General features: G+C 36.0%; 1 protein-coding gene across 7 annotated transcripts in view; it reads right to left on the reverse strand.

The window, feature by feature from the left end:
• LARP1B (La ribonucleoprotein 1B) overlaps positions 1-18,338 on the reverse strand; it is a 171,588-nt gene that overhangs the window by 26,478 nt on the left and 126,772 nt on the right. For all 7 annotated transcript variants that reach the window (XM_039479124.2, XM_039479123.2, XM_039479122.2 and 4 more), the window contains 2 exons: positions 10,216-10,427; positions 9,155-9,261 (listed from right to left, as the gene is read on the reverse strand). In XM_039479124.2, coding sequence (XP_039335058.1) covers positions 9,155-9,261; positions 10,216-10,427 — 319 coding nt within the window. The remainder of the gene's footprint in view (positions 1-9,154; positions 9,262-10,215; positions 10,428-18,338) is intronic.

The raw sequence follows: 18,338 nt of genomic DNA on the forward strand, positions 1-18,338 counted from the left end.
TGAAAGTGAAGAATGGAAAAAGACATTCTACGCAAAGGAGGCAAAAAAAAAAAAAAAAAGTAGCCATATTTATATTAAATAAAATAGACCAAGTCAAAGTTTGTAAAAAAAGAAAAAGAAAAAGAAAACAAAAAAAAGGACAAGGAAGGTCACTATATGATGATAAAGGAATCAATTCAGCAACAGGATATAAGAATTATAAATATATGCCCCCAATTCTGGAGCACTCAAATATATTAAACAAACATTAATAAATCTAGAGGACAGACAGACTATAATACAATAATAGCAGGAGATTTTCAACACCCATCTCTCAGTAATGGACATATCATCCAGACAGAAAATCAACAAAGATATAATGAATAATGTTAAACTACACCTAGACCAACTGGACCTAATGACATTTATAGAACATTTCACCTACTACTGCAGAATACATGCTTCTCATTAGCACATGGAACATTCTCCAGGATAAAACATATGTTATGCTACAAAACATGTCTCAACAAATTCAAAAAAGCCAAAATCATATCAAGTATCTTCTCTGACTACAACAGAATAAAAACAGAAATCAATAACATGAAGAATTTTGTAAACTATACAAACAGGTGGAATTTAAAAAACATGCTCCTGAATGATCAATAGATTAATAAATTAAGAAGAAAATTTCAAAATGTCTTCAAACAAATGAAAATGGAAACATAACTTTCCAAAACCAATGGGATACAGCAAAACCAATGGGATACAGAGAATTTTATAGCAATAAATGCCTACATCAAAAAAGTCAAAAAGTTCCAAATAAACAACCTAATGATGTATTTGAGAACTAGAAAAAAACAAATCAAACCCTAAATCAGTAAAAAGAAATAATGATGAAAGCAGAAATAAATAAAATTGAGACTAAAACAAGTACAAAAAAAAAAAATCAATGAAATGAAAAGTTGATTTTTTTAAAAGATAAACAAAATGAACAAACCTTCAGCTAGATATATTTGGTTGTTCTCACATTACTATGAAGAAATGCCCGAGACTGGGTAAATTACAGAGGAAAGGGGTTTAATTGGCTCATGGTTCTATAAGCAGTACAGCATGATGGTGGTATCTACTCAGCTTCAAGGGAGGCCTTAGGAAAACTAACAATCATGGTGGAATGCAAGGGGAAGCAGCACTTCACATAGCTGGAGCAGGAGGAAGAGAAAGAGGGGAGGTGCCACCCACTTTTAAACCAGATCTCACAACTCATTATCACAATAACAACTCCAAGCAAAAGAAAAACATAGACACTAAATTTTAAAGCTCCAAAATAATCTCCTTTGACTCCGTATGTCACATCCAGGGCATGCTGGTGCAAGGGGTGGTCTCATAAAGCCTTGGGCAGCTCCACGCTTATGGCTTTCCAGGGTTTAGCCCATATGGCTGCTGTTAAGGGCTGGCATTGACTGCCTGTGGCTTTTTGAGGTTGAGGGTGCAGGCTGCTAGTGGATCGTGGATCTACCATTCTGGGGTCTGGAGGACAGTGGCACTCTTCACAAAGCTGCTGTAGGCAGTGCCCCAGTGCGGAGTCTGTATGAGGGCTCCAGCCCCACATTTCCCCTCTGTACTGCCCTTGTAGAGGGTCTCCATGAGGGTTCTGCCCCTGTAGTAGGCTTTTGTCTAGACATCCAGGCTTTTCCATACATCCTCTGAAATAAAGGCAGAGGCTCTGAAGCCTCAACTCTTGCATTCTGTGCACTATCTGCAGGCTTAATACCATCTGGTAATCAAACATAGTACTGTAAGTCCTAGCGAGAGCAATTAGGCAAGAGAAAGGGCATCCACATTGGAAAGGAAGAAGTCAAATTATCCTTGCCTGCAAACGATATGATATTATATTTAGAAAAATCTAAAGACTCCACCAAAAATCTAGATAAATTCAGTAAAGTTGCACAATACAAAATCAATATACAAAAATCAGTAGCATTTATTTATTTATTTATTTTTAAAGACAGGGGGTTCACCATGTTGGCCAGGCTGGTCTTGAACTCCTGACCTCAGGTGATCCACCTGCCTCGGCTTCCCAAAATGCTGAGATTACAGGTGTGAGCCACCACACCCGGCCTCAGTAGCATTTATATATGCCAACAGCAAGCAAACTGAAAAAGAAATCAGGAAGGCAATCTCTTTTAACAACAGTTAGACAAATATTTTAATTATCTAGGTATAAATGTAACCAAAGCGAAAGAGCTCTACAAAGAAAACTAAAAAACACAGATGAAAGAAATTAAAGCAGTCACATCAAAAAAAAGGGAATGATATCTCATGCTCATGGACTGGAAAAATTAACATTGTTAAAATGTCAATACTATACAGCAACTTCTACTGATTTAATTCCATCCCTATCAAACTACCTATGACATTCTTCATAGAAATAGAAAAAACAATTCTAAAATTTGTAAAGAACCACAAAAGCCCCTGAAAAATCAAAGTAATTCTGAGCGAAAAGAATAAAGCTGTAGGCATCACACTACCCAACTTCAAAATATAATACAAAGCCACAGTAACAAAGATAGCATGGTACTGGTATAAAAGCAGACACACAGACCAACAGAACAGAATAGAAAATTTAGGGAAAAAAATCTACATATTATCAGCCAATTCCTTTTTTACAAGTGCACCAAGAAAATACAGTGAGGAAAGGACAGTAACTTCAATAAATGGTGCTAAGAAAACTAGATAACCACATACAAAAGTATGAAGCTAGACATCTATCTCTACCATATGAAAAAAGCCAATCAAAGTGGACTAAAGACTTAAATCTAGGACCCAAAGCTATGAAACTACTAGAAGAAAATGTTGGGAAAACACTCTAGACCATTGGTCTAGGCAGAGATGTTTTGTGTAAGATGCTAAAAGCACAAGCAACAAAAGTAAAAATAGATGAATAAGATTATATCAAGCAAAAAAGTTTCTGCACAGCAAATGAAGGAACCAACAAAATGGAGAGACAACCTACAGAATGAAAGAAAATATTTGCAAACTATCTACCCAAAAAGGGACTAACACCCAGACTATCTATCCAAAAAGGGACTAACATCCTTGTATATACAAGGAACTCAAACAACTCAGTAGCAAAAAAACCCCAAATAATCCCATTTTAAAATTGACAAAATATCTAGACATTTCTCCAAAGAAGACATCAATGGACAAGAGGTATGTTTAGAAATGCTCAATATTACTAATTATCAGGAGGACACAAATCAAAACTACAATGATAAAGCATCTCACCCCAGTTAAAATGGCTTTTATCAAAAAGACAAAAAATATATGTTGCAAGGTTACAGAGAAAGGGGAATGCTTCACATACTGTTGGTGTAAATGTAAATTAGTACAGCCACTACAGAAAACATCATAGAAGTTCCTCAAAAAACTAAAAACAGAATTACCATATGATTTAGCAATCTCACTGCTGGGTATATATCCAAAATAGAGGAAATCACTATATCGAAGAGACAGTTGCTCTCCCATGTTTACTGCAGCACTATTCACTATAGCCAGAAATGTAATCAACGTAACTATCAATGGATGAATGAAGAAAAGTATATGTATGTGTATATATGTGTATGTACATGTGTGTATATGTGCATATATATGCACATTCATGAACATACCCAGTGGAATACTATTTAGCCATAAAAAAGAATTGTCATTTGCAGCAACATGGATAGAATTGGAGGTCATTAGGTTATATGAAATAAGCCAGGCAAAGAAAGATAAATACCACATGTTCTCACTAATATGTGGGAGCTAAAAAAGTAGATCTCATAGAGATAGAGTTGATTAGTGCTTACTAGGGACTGGAATGGGTAGGGAGAAGGGAGGCAAAGAGCAGTTGGTTAACAGGTACAGAAATACAGTTAATGCCAGAAATGAGATCTAGTGTTTTATGGTACAGTATTAGGGAAACTATACTTAACAATTACCTATTGTATAGTATAAAATAGCTGGAAGATTGGTATACAAAAAGATCTTAAGAAAAAAATAGAATAGAATAAAGAAAGATGTTTGAGGTGATTGATATCCCCATTACCCTGATTTAATCATTACACATTGTATGCACGTATCAAAATATCACATGAATCCCCAAAATACATATAAGTATTATGTACCAATTTTTCAAAAACTGTACTGCTAAAAATGCTAATAATCATCTGTATCTTCAGCAAGTCATAGTCTTTTTTTTTATTGCATTTTAGGTTTTGGGGTACATGTGAAGGACATGCAAGAATGTTGCATAGGTACACACATGGCAGTGTGGTTTGCTGGCAAGTCATAGTCTTTTTGCTGGTGGAGGGTTTTGCCTTGATGCTGATGGCTGCTGACTGATGAGAGTGGTGGCCGCTGATGGTTGGAGTGGCACTTTCTTAAAATAAGACAATGAAGTTTGCTACATTGATTGACTCTTCTGTTCCCAAAAGATTTCTCTGTAGCATGGATGCTGTCCTGATAGCATTTTACCCACAGTATAACTTCTTTCAGAATTGGAGTCAGTCCTCTCAAACCCTGCCACTGCTTTAATATAATATTCTAATTCTGTTGTCGTCATTTCAACAACATTCACAGAATCTTCACCAGGAGTACATTCCAGCTCAAGAAACCACTCTTGGTGCTCTCATCCATAAGAAGCAATTCCTCATCTCTTCAAGTTTTATCAGGAGATTGCACCAATTCAGTCATATCTTCAGGCTCCACTTCTAATTCTATTTCTCTTGCTATTTTCACCACATCTGTAGTTATAGCCTCCACTGAAGCCCGAGCCTCTCAAAGTCATTCATGAGGGTAGGAATCAACTTCTTCCAAAATCCTGTTAATGTTGATATTTTGACCTCCTCCTATGAATCACCAATGTTCTTAATGGCATGTAGAATGGTGAATACTCTCCGGAATGTTTTCAATTTACTTTGCTCAGGTCCATCAGAGGAATCACTAGCTGTGGCAGCTATAGCCTTATGAATAGACTATACATGAATATTCGAACCAATAAGACTAGAAAGTTGAAATGACTCCTTGGAATTCATGGACTGCAGAATAAATGTGTTACCAGGTATGAAAAGAAACATTTATCTCCTTGCATATCTTCATCAAAGGTCTTAGGTGACAAGGTATACTGTCAATGGAAGGAAGTATTGAAAGGAATCTTCTTTTTCTGAATAGTAGGTCTTAACAGTGGGCTTAAAATATTTAGTAAACCACACTGTAAGCAGATGTGCTGCCATGTAGACTTTGTTGTTTTATTTATTTATATAGCATAAGCAGATTAGTAGATTTAGCATAATTCAAAAGGGCCCTAGGATTTTTAGAACAGTAAATTAGCAATAGCTGCAACTTGGTCATCAGTTCCATTAGCCCCTAACAAGAGTCAGCCCTGTCCCTTGAATCTCTGAAGCCAAACATTGACTTCTCCTCCCTAGCTGCGAAAGTCCTAGCTGGCTTCTTCTTCCAATAGAAGGCTATTTTGTCTACATTGAAAATCTGTTGTTTAAGGTAGCCACACTTTCTTTTTTTCAGATCTAAACCTGTAGAAATGTATCCACTTTTATTTATCATCTTAGCTAGATCTTCCTTATAACTTGCTGCAGCTTCTCTATCAGCACTTGCTGCTTCATCTTGCACTTTTATATTATGGAGATAGCTTCCTAAACCTCATGAATGAACTTCTGCTAGCTTCCAACTTTTCTTCTGCACCTTCCTCACCTCTCTGTCTTCACAGAACTGAAGAGAGTCAGGGCCTTGTTCTGAATTATGCTTTGGCTTAAGGGAATCTTGTGGCTGGTTTGATCTTTTAATCAGATCACTCTCTCCCTATCATTAATAAAGCTGTTTCACTTTCTTATCTGGAGTAGCATTTTTAATTTTCCTCAAAAACTGCGCCTTCATATTTTGGCTGTTTGACACAAGAGGCCTAGCTTTTAGCCTATCTTGGGGCTTTCAACATGCCTTTCTCATATTAATGATGGCATTTCTAGTTTTGAAGAATTTTGACTCTTAGTTTCACTTGAACACTTACGGGCCATTGCAGGGTTATTAGTTGGTCTAATTTCAACATTGTTGTCTCTCAGGTTATAGGAAAGCCCAAGAGGGAGAGAGAGAGAGAGATGGACAGTCAGTGGAGCAGCCAGAAAACACAGAACATTTATTGATTAAGTTCACTGTCTTATATTGGCATGATTCATGATGTGCCAAAACAATTACAACAGTTAACATCAAAGCTCAATAATCACAGATCACCATAAAATACTAAATAGTAGCTGGGCGTGGCGGCTCATGCCTGTAATCCCAGCACTTTGGAAGGCTGAGGTGGGAGGATTGCTTGAGTCCAGGAGTTCAAGACCAGCCCAGACAGCAGAGTGAGACTTCCATCTCTGCAAAAAATTAAAAAATTAGCTGGGCCCACTGGGATGCAACTGTAGTCCCAGCTACTCAGGAGGCTGAAGTGGGAGGATCACTTGAGTCTGGTAGTTGCAGCTGCAGGGAGCCATGATTGTGCCACTGCACTCCAGCCTGTGCAACAGACTGAGACTCTTTCTTTAAAAAAAAAAAAAAAGACATAATAATGAAGTTTGAAATATTGGAAGAATTACCAAAAGGTGACACAGAGACATGAAGTGAGTACATCTGTTGGATAAAAAGCACTGATAAACTTGTTCAACACAGGAGTGCCACAAACCTTCAATTTGTGAAAAACACAGTATCTGTGAAGCACAACAAAACAGGATACACCTGTAAATCCTAGAGGATCACTAGAAAAAATGGCCAGGCGCGGTGGCTCAAGCCTGTAATCCCAGCACTTTGGGAGGCCGAGGCGGGTGGATCACGAGGTCAAGAGATCGAGACCATCCTGGTCAACATGGTGAAACCCCATCTCTACTAAAAATACAAAAAATTAGCTGGGCATGGTGGCACGTGCCTGTAATCCCAGCTACTCAGGAGGCTGAGGCAGGAGAATTGCCTGAACCCAGGAGGTGGAGGTTGCGGTGAGCCGAGATCGTGCCATGGCACTCCAGCCTGGGTAACAAGAGCGAAACTCCGTCTCAAAAAAAATAAAAAATAAAAAATAAATTAAAAAAAATAAAAACAAGATATAACCGATAAGCCAATAGTAGAGATAAAATAGAATCATTATAAAAACTCAATCCAAAAGAAAGCAAAAAAAAGAAAGAGAAAAAGAACAAAGAATAGATGAGACAGCTGCGCGCAGTAGCTCATGCTTGTAATCCCAGCACTTTGGGAGGCCAAGGCAGGTAGATCACCTGAGGTCAGGAGTTTGAGACCAGCCTGGCCAACCTAGTGAAACCCCATCTCTACTAAAAATATAAAAATTAGCTGGGTTTGGTGTTGGGTGCCTGTAATCCTAGCTACTTGGGAGGCTGAGGCAGGACAACTTGAACCTGGGAGGCAGAAGTTGCAGTGGGCCAAGATTGAGCCATTGCACTTCAGCCTGGACGATAGAGTGAGACTTTGTCTCAAAAAAAAGAATATATGAGACAAATAAATGATAGATTTAAATCCAACCACGTTGATAACTACACTAAATGTGGATGGTCTAAACATACTGATTAAACAACACATTATCAGACTGGGTTATAAAAAGCAAAGAAAGACCCAAATATATGCTGCTGACATGAAACCCACTTTAAAACAAAGACATTGGTTAAAAGTAAAAGAGTAGAAAAAGATACATTGGCAAACACTCAGCTAAAGAAAGCTGGAGAAATTACATAAATAACAGACAAGGCTGACTTCAAAACAAGACATTACCAAAGTTAAAAAGAAACATTACTGGTCAAGAGAACACAAAATGATATGGCCAATTGGGAAAACAGTTTGGTAGTTTCTTACAAAACTAAACATATTTTTATCATACAATCCAGCAATCATGCTCCTTAGTATTTATCCAAAGGATTTTAAAATATGTCCGCACTAAAACCTTTGTATAGATGTTTACAGCAGCTTTGTTCATAACTGCCAAAACTTAGAAGCAAACAAGATGTCCTTCATTAGGTAAATTAAACATTTTTCATTGTTGTTGATATCTAAATAGACTGCTCCAATAAAAAGAAATACTCTGGGGAAAAGAAAACTATGAAAAATCACTTATAAATCCAAAATAACTATTTGTATACCACAGGTGTGCAGAAGAACATATACACTTTTTATCTTTTAGGGACAATATAACTAGTAAGAAGAATACAAAGGAATCAAATGTATATCACTAAAAAGAGAGATTTAAGGTTTTGAGATCATGATAAACTCCCTAGCATTTCTTTTCATGAAACTAATCCTTCTTTTCTAATAAACAGTCAAAAACATATTTTTCCAGTTTTCAAATGGAAAAAACTATCAGATATATTCTGAAGATATCTAGTATATACACAAAATGGTTTTTAAGAAACACAGGCTGGGTGAGGTGGCTCATGCCTATAATCCCAGCACTTCAGGAGGCTGAGGTAGGAGGATTGCTTGAGGCCACAAGTTTGAGACCATCCTAGGCAACAGAGCAAGACTCTGTCTCTATTTTTATTTAAAAGAAAGACTCACAGAGCAATGAGCAAAAATCACCTCTGCATCTCCTCTAAAGGACAAAACATACCATATTGCTTTGCCTATTACTGGCACTCTAAAAAATTTTGTTTTAATTCATTTTTTTTTTGTTTCTTATAACAAAATGCTTCCTGCTAATAATCAGCTAATCTAAATTATTTCTCAAAAAGGAGGCGGGAAGCAAAATCATGTTTTGTTTCCATATCCTTTACATAGTTTGAGTAGTTTTATTAGCAAATTAATGTCCTCAATAAATATCTACTAAGAATCTATTAAATGCCACTAAGACTCTGGGATCTGTTCAAAGATACTAACTTTCACAGACCTAAATAGTCTATAAATATAAGAGCTCATATTTGTGAAAATATAATTTAAGTAGGAAGAAAAACTGTCCTAATGGATTACTTCCTTAATATCCCTGTAAAATTTATCTCTTCTTTGGCTTCTTTGTACCATTTCCATTGTTCTATAATTTGCTAACATATTAATTTTTAAATCTTTTGAAATATCTAATTAGTAACAGTTTTCAAAAACTTCAGATCAAGAACAAAAAAGTAATGTTTGAGAAATATAGTACCTGACAGAGGATGTTCTTGGCCCATGGTCTCTGGAATCCATTACCCAACCAACATGACACTCTAGAGGGGGATTTGTACTATGCCTTGTTTTTCTCTTTCTTGGACTCTAAAGAAAATAAAGTCAAGCATTGCAATTAGTTTCAGTAGTGTGAACTTTACAAGTAAATTAAAACCCTCTGACTATAAATGAACTCAAACATTTTTATACTGTAGATGACACATTGTGAAATCATATGAAGTCACAAAACTCAAATATCTCACACACAAGTTACAAAACTTAATAAATAAGGAGGTTTGTGAAACAAGGATGAAAAGAAGTGCAGCTTAGTATGATTCTTTATTATACTTTCTGTTCATCTTTAATTACACTATCCAATTGTAAAAATGGTTTTTGTTTTTTGTTGTTGTTTGTTTGAGAAATGGGGTCTTATTCTGTTGCCAAGGCTGGAGTGCAGTGGCATGATTATGGCTCACTGCACTACCAGCTCAAGCGATCCTCCCACTTCAGCCTCCCAAGCAGCTGGGACTACAGGCACATGCCACCATACCCATCTAGTTTTTGTATTTTTTTTAAGAGATGGGCTCCCACCACATTGCCCAGGCTCGTCTCCAACTCCTGAGCTCAAGTGATTCCCCCTGCCTTTGGCCTCCCAAAGTGTTGGATTACAGGTGTGAACCACTGCAACCAACAAAGAAATTATTTCTTCTTCTTCTTCTTTTTTTTTTTTTTTTTTTTTTTTGAGATGGAGTTTCACTGTGTTGCCCAGGCTAGAGTGCGATGGCATGATCTTGGCTCACTGCAACCTCTGCCTCCTGGGTTCAAGCAATTCTCCTGACTCAGCCTCCTGAGTAGCTGGGATTACAGGCATGCGCCACCACACCCAGGTAAGGAAATTATTTCTTAACCTGAGAAAATACCACTATGGTAAAGTACAATTTTTAATTGAAATATTACAACTCATAACACACATTTTTTAATGTGATAGAAATTAACACATATCATTCTGTAATGTTAAAGGATATAAAATGTAAGTCTTATGTTCCTGGTTGTTTTGTATACCTTTACATCAATGGCTTTCGGTTCCTTAACAACAGGATAAAATCTTGGTGTTTTGTTAGGATCTTGTAACCTAGGTGTTCGAGGTGTTTTAGGTGTTCTTGTAGCATGAATTCTAGGAGATTCTGGAACTGCCGTAGGCAACGAACAAACCATTGCTGCCGAAGTTATCTCTGAAACATCAAATAGCTTCTGAGCTAATCCACCAGTCAAATCTGCAAAATAAAGAGCTCTTAAAATTATTTAGATGCTAGGAAAATATTTTACTTTGAGAATAAAAATAATTCTGGAATTCTCTAAGCTCAAAGGATTTTTCACTGGAAACATTTCAAATATATAAAAACAAAAACAACAAATACTTTTTTGACCATTATCTGGCTTTATAAAATTTTGATTTTGCTCTATGTTTATAAGCTTTTTTTCTTTTAAAGAAAGCATGACACTTCCTGTGTAGCCTCCCCTAATCCCATTTCCCTCTGCTTTCCCTTCTGAGAGATAACTAACCTCTTAAATTTGGAATTTTGAACTGTTATTCCATATATGTAATATTATATCGCATAATTAACTTTATATAAGTGACATCATACTATATATATATCACTTTGTAAACTTTTTTCCTGTTTTATTTACATAGCTCTAATTTGTTTATTTTTCACTGCTGAATAGTATATGGTGTACAAATATACCACAATTTACCCATTCTCCTACAGATAGATATTTATGTTATTTCAAAGTTTTTCATTTAATCAACAATACCATGATCAACATTGTTGAACATGTCTCTGTACAGGTATGAGCATTTCTCTAGGGTTTATATTTGAGTGGAAATGCTGAGTCAAAAGACATGTACATCTTCTGACTTAATGACTACTGACCGCCAAACCACTTTCTATAATCATTTCACCAATTTACACTCTCACCAGCAGCATGTGAGAATTCCAACAATTCAACATCCTGGTCAAGATTGAGTTTTGTTCAAGCGCTTAAATATTCTTGCATCTCTTGGGAGTTAAATGATATTTGCATTTCTTTAGTAGTTGCTAGTGAAATTGAACGTGTTTTCATATATCTAGTTACCCTTCAGACTTCCCTTTTGTGGGCCTGCTATTCAAATCATTTGACTAATTTTTTTATATGGTTGTTTTACTTACTGATTTGTTCATGAAAATCTTATGGTAAGATACCAAATAAGCCAGCAGATGAATCAAGTAGTAGCAACAAAAAAATATAGGTTCTATTTCTGTGTGGTTTTTCTTCAGATTTATCAACTTCTTTTGAATTAATATAGTAACTTTTTGTTTTTCATTCAACAAATATTATTAAGTGCCTGCTATCTGCCAAGCACTATTCTAGCCCTAAGTTTGTAAAGTCAAAAACAAATTTTCTCATTTGCCATTTCCTCTCCCAATCTATTTTCCTCACTGTTACCAGAATGATTATTCTGAGGAGCAAATTAAATCATTTCATATTTCTGCTTAACATCCTTCAGTGTTTCCCATTTGCCTCTAGATTAAGCCTAGGCTCTTTACCCTGGCGTATGAAATTTTGCTGATTTTGCCTCATCTGTTGTCATTTTCCACTTTAATCTTGGTGACCCAAATGGCACCAAACTGTCAGTCCTGTTTCCTTGTTCCGTATCTTTCATACGCTTTTTCTTCTGTCTGAAAGTCCCTTTCCTGCATCTTTTGTAGACCCAATGAAACCGATATCAGCTACCTCCTTTAATACCCAGCACAAGATGTTACCTTCCTTGGGAATGGGAAGCATTCCTTGAACACCTCTTACCAAGAGAGTTAATTAGTTCCTTTTTGTGCTGTGTCGGCATTTTATCCATTTATTGTTTCATTTATTTAATTAAAATGTATTTTCTTACATATCATCCCATAGATGCCAAGAGTAAGTATCATTGCTTCCCAGAAAGCAACCACCACAATTGCATCGAATATTAGTGCCTACCATATATAATGCCTGGGAAAAAATGTATCCTCATCGAAGGAATGCTAAACTTTGAATTGTGTTAATACTGTTTTCCTTATACCAAAAATATATACAATCCTAAAGATAAAAGCAAGAACATATAGTGAAAAATATGTTAAACCCAGTACCTTTGTAAAAGAAAATTTCAAAGATCTAGGAGCAGTAACAACTCAGAAAGAGTAAGCTTCTTAGCACCTAGATTATGGTCTATAAATTCCATTCCCCACTAATCAGTTCTCTACAAAAAAATAACATCCAGAGCACAAAATGTATAATCTGAGCCTGAGAAATCTTGAGCCAAAAAGTAATAACGTATTTTTTTTTAATACTAGCATAAATCAAAGGACACAGGAGCGAATCTTAGAGGTCTACCAGTTAAAAATGAAACAATTTGACCACTAAAAACAATGACTGAAATGGATCAAACCCTTCGATTAAATAAGCTCCATGAGTTCATAATGATATCTTAAATCTCAATCACCTTTAGAGTTTCCTAGGCCACCAACTCATCATTTTGAAAACCGATAAACTGAACAAAAAGAAGCAAGCATTTATCCTTCCTTGTATGTAAAATTTTAATTTCAGGGTAACCAAAGAGTTGATAAAAGAATATTCTTCGTAGAAAAGTTCTAGGTAAGGACTGCAGAAGGAATGATGAAATTAGAGATTGCCATTTTGCAATTCTACTGAAATAGAGGAAATCTAGGAATATTCATCAATAGCTAATAAAAGCATCTGGTAAAATGTTGGAGGGAAACTTGATAATGAATGGATCAGGCTGACAACACCTGAATCAAATCATGAATCACAGCAACAGTAAAAGTGGGACTGATAGACATAGGCAACGATGCTATAGGAAATAGACAAGTCTTCCTAAGAAATTTCCTTGCTACTAGTAAAAATACCAAAACCTGAGTATATCCAATCCTCTGTATCTAAATCCTTTGTATTTACACTTTATTAGAAACACATAGGATAAAGGATACACTAAATGATATGAAGAAGATACAGTCGGGTAAATGTAGATCATACAAATCCTACCAGTTTCTTCAACAAATCATTGTCATGGAAAAACATGGAAAGAGAAATAATTATAGATTTAAAATTGACTTAACAGTGTTATCAATCAATTGCAATGTGTGTATCTTGTTTCATTATAGTTCAATCAAACAACTTGAAAAATATATTTCAGATAATTAGGGACAACTAAACATACACTGGGTAGTAGATGGTATTAAAAATTATTGCTAATGTTGTTATGTGAAATAATGGTACTGTAAAAGTTTTCATACATACTTTTTTTGTAAGCCCTCATCAGTTTGCAATATATGGTAAAGTATTTCCAGAAGAAATGATATGATTTTGAGATTCAATACAGAATACCAGGAATAGATTGGGAGGCAAGGTACCGATTAAAAAAGAATGTTAAACTATTAACAATTGTTGAAATTAGGTGAGATTGATACACAGGGATTTCGTTAAACAATTCGCTCTATTGTTATCTGTACCTGAACATTTCAAAAATCAAAAGTTAGTTTTATTTGTTTTATACTTATTTTATTCCAGGTTTGCTCAATATGAATTTTACCCATCAATAAGAGTAAATATATCGATTTTGTAAGATTAACATCTATATAGAGTGTGTTGATTATCTCAAAAGAAACATCTTACAAAATTTTTATAGAATATCATATACCAATTTATATTTTGACATAAGATTATCAAAAATTAGTTAATTGCAAGAACATAAAATATTCATAGTAAATATTAAAAGATTATTGGAAATATATTAGGAAACAAGAACATATTAATATTTTTTATCAACTATAAGCATAGGATAATATATGAATATCATCTAGATATTATAACTTCCTTTTAATCAAAAGCACAGGCCATCTCTTTTTCTTTTCTTTTTTCTTTTTCTTTTTTTTTTTTTGAGATGGAGTTTCGCTCTTGTTACCCAGGCTGGAGTGCAATGCGCGATCTTGGCTCACCGCAACCTCCGCCTCCTGGGTTCAGGGAATTCTCCTGTCTCAGCCTCCCGAGTAGCTGGGACTACAGGCGCAAGCCACCATGCCCAGCTAACTTTTATATTTTTAGTAGAGATGGGGTTTCACCTCGTTGACCAGGATGGTCTCGATCTCTTGACCTCATGATCCACCCGTCTCGGCCTCCCAAAGTGCTGGGATTATAGGCGTGAGCCACCGCGCCGGGCCCAGGCCATCTCTTATACATGAATAGTCATAAGAGCATTTTTCATAGTAGCCAAAACTGGAAACAATCCAAATATCCATAAAATGTTGAATGGACAAAAAAATATAGTATGCGCATACCTTGAAATAATACTTAGCAATAAAAGAAAGGTACTGATACATGCAATGATGTAGACAAATCTCAAATATATTATGCGCTAAGTTAAAAATTCCAGGTACATAACTATGTATCATATTCCATTTATATGAAATTTCTGAAAAGTGCAAAACCATAGTGAAAGAAAGATAACTTATTGCCTCAGGCTGAAGGTGAATGTTGGGATTGACTGCAAATGTGCACGATGAACTCTTTAGCACCATGGAATTGTTCTAAACCTGGATTGTGGTGCTGGTATATAATTTTATATATTTACTGAAATTCAATGACACACTTAAAAAGGGTTAAAGCGGTGATTTTCAAGGTATGGTCCCAAACAGGACTACTGGCATGACGTGGGAACTTGTTAGAAATGTATATTCTCATATCCCACCTAACTTACTGAATCAGAAAGTTGATACAGAGTCCTTTAATCTATTTCAACAAACTTTCCAGGTGAACCTTATACATGCTAAATGTAAAAACTACCAAACTTTTGGTTGTGCTGACTATTCTATCTAAGATTTTCCAAATTTTATAACTGCCAAATCGGATCATTGCACAGCTTCATACCTGAACCATATGACATATGAGACTTGTCTACAGTCTCCATTGCCTTTATAAAAATAAAAATATTATGCTGTTAGTGTTTAGTGAAGGTCAAAAATGAAATATGCTACATGAGAACTGGCACTTCAGTTTTTGTAAATAAAACACCTTTAAAGCAGAACTCAGCAAACTTTTCCTACAAATGCCAGATAGTAAATATTTTTGACTTTTGGAGACATAAGGTCTCTGTTGAAACAGCTCAGCTCTGCCTTTGTAGCATTAAAAAAAGCAAGAGGCCATATGTAAACAACCAGCATTATCACATTGGTCCATGGCAGGCTAGTTTCAGCCAATGGGCCATAATTTGCTGACCACTGAACTACAGGAGTCAGATAGATATGAATCCAAATCCTGATTTATAGTTTGCTAACAAAAAACAAAAACAAAAACAAAAAAAAACTATATTTTGTATATTCAATAAAGTACCTGAGCCTATTAAATACACACACACACACACACGCAGTATAAAAGAGAACTCAATCAAACTTCTAGATAAAAAAAGTACGACAGCTGGGATTTTTAAACATACACACACACACACACACACACACACACACACACACACACGATGGGATTAAAAATAGACTTTGTAGTTGGGCAAGGTGGCTCACACCACCTGTAATCCCCACACTCTGGGAGGCTGAGGCAGGTGGATCATGAGGTCAGGAGTTCAAAACCAGCCAGACCAACATGGTGAAACTCCCTCTCTAAGGTACAAAGAAGAGTTGGCACCATTCCTTTTGAAACTATTCCAAACAATACAAAAAGAGGGAATACTCCTTAACTCCTAATTTATGAGACCAACATCATCCTGATACCAAAATCTGGCAGAGTCATAACTAAAAAAGAAAATTTCAGGCCAATATCCATGATGAACATTGATGCAAAAATCCTTTTAAAAATACTGGCAAATCAAATGCAACAGTACAGAAAAAAAGCCTATCCATTGTGATCAAGTCAGTTTTAGCCCTGGGGCACAACACTGGTTAAAGATACGGAAATCTTTTTTTTTTTTTTTTTTTTTTTTTTTTGAGACGGAGTTTCGCTCTTGTTACCCAGGCTGGAGTGCAATGGCGCGATCTCAGCTCACCGCAACCTCCGTCTCCTGGGCTCAGGCAATTCTCCTGCCTCAGCCTCCTGAGTAGCTGGGATTACAGGCACGCGCCACCACGCCCAGCTAGTTTTTTTTTATTTTTAGTAGAGACGGGGTTTCACCATGTTGACCAGGATGGTCTCAATCTCTTTACCTCGTGATCCACCCGCCTCGGCCTCCCAAAGTGCTGGGATTACAGGCTTGAGCCACCGCGCCCGGCTTAAGATACGGAAATCTATAAACATAATCCATCACATAAACAGAACCAAAGACAAAAACCACGATTATCTCAATAGATGCACAGAAGGCCTTAACAGCCCTTTATGCTAAAAACTCTCAATAAACTAGGTATCAACAGAACATATCTTCAAAATAATGAAAGATATCTACAACAAACCTACAAACAATATCATACTGAATGGGCAAAAACTGGAAGCATTCCCTTTGAAAGCTTGCACAAGACAAGGGTGTCTTCTCTCACCACTCCTATTCAACATAGTATTGGAAGTTCTGGCCAGAGCAATCAGGCAAGAAAAAGAAATAAAGCATATTCAACTAGGAAAAGAGGAAGTCAAATTGTCTTTATTTGTAGATGACATGATTGTATATTTACAAGACCCCATTATCTCAGCCCAAAATCTCCTTAAGCTGATAAGTAACTTCAGCAAAGTCTCAGGATGCAAAATCAATGTGCAAAAATCACAAACATTCCTATATACCAAAAACAAAAAGCCAAATCATGAGTGAACTCCCATTCACAACTGCTACAAAGAAAAAAAAATACCTAGGAATACAACTAACAAGTGATGCGAAGGACTTCTTCAAGGAGAACTGAAAACCACTGCTCAAGGAAATAAGAGAAGACATGAACAGATGGAAAAATATTCCATGCTTATGGTTAGGAAGAATTAATATCATGAAAATAACCATACTGTCCAAAGTAATTTATAGATTCAATGCTATCCCCATCAAGCTACCACTGACCTTCTTCACAGAACTGGAAAAACACAGCTTAAACTTCATATGGAATCCAAAAAAAGCCCACATAGCCAAGACTATCTTAAGCAAAAAAAACAAAGCTGGAGGCATCACACTATCTGACTTCAAACTATACTATAAAGCTACAGTAATCAAAACAGCATGGTACTGGTACCAAAACAGAGATGTAGACCACAGGAACAGAACAGAGGCCTCAGAAGTAACATCATACATCTACAACATCCGATCTTTGACAAACTTGACAAAAACAAGCAATGTGGAAAGGATTCCCTATTGAATAAATGGTGTTGGGAAAACTGGCTTGCCATAGGCAGAAAGCTGAAACTGGACCCCTTCCTTAAAGCTTATACAAAAATAAACTCTAGATGGATTAAAGATTTAAACATAAGACCTAACACCATAAAAACACTAGAAGAAAACCTAGGCAATACCATTCACAATGTAGGCATAGGCAAGGACTTCATAACAAAAACACCAAAAGCAATGGCAACAAAAGCCAAAATTGACAATGGGATCTAATTAAACATAAGAGCTTCTGCACAGCAGAAGAAACTATCATTAGCATGAACCAGCAACCAATAGAAAGGGGAAAAATTTCTGCAATCTACCCATCTGGGCTAATATTCAGAATCTACAAAAAACTTAAATTTACAAGAAAAAAACCATCAAAAAATGGGTGAAGGATATGAACAGACACTCCTCAAAAGAAGACATTTATGCAGCCAACAAACATATGAAAAAAGCTCATCATCACTGGTCATTAGAGAAATGCAGATCAAAACCACATACTATCTCACACCAGTTAGAATGGTAATCATTAAAAAATCAGGAAACAGATGCTGGAGAGGATGCGGTGAAATAGGAATGCTTTTACACTGTTGGTGGGAGTGTAATTTAGTTCAAATATTGTGGAAGACAGTGTGGCAATTCCTCAAGGATCTAGAAATAGAAATACCATTTGATCTAGCAATCTCATTACTGGGTATATACCCAAAGCATTATAAATCATTCTATTATAAAAACACATACACACATTTGTTAATTATGGCACTGTTTACAATGGCAAAGACCTGGAACCAACCCAAATGCCCATCAATGA

The sequence above is a fragment of the Saimiri boliviensis genome, chromosome 3 (genome assembly GCF_048565385.1).
Source record: "Saimiri boliviensis isolate mSaiBol1 chromosome 3, mSaiBol1.pri, whole genome shotgun sequence".
In the NCBI taxonomy this organism is placed as follows: Eukaryota; Metazoa; Chordata; class Mammalia; order Primates; family Cebidae; genus Saimiri; species Saimiri boliviensis.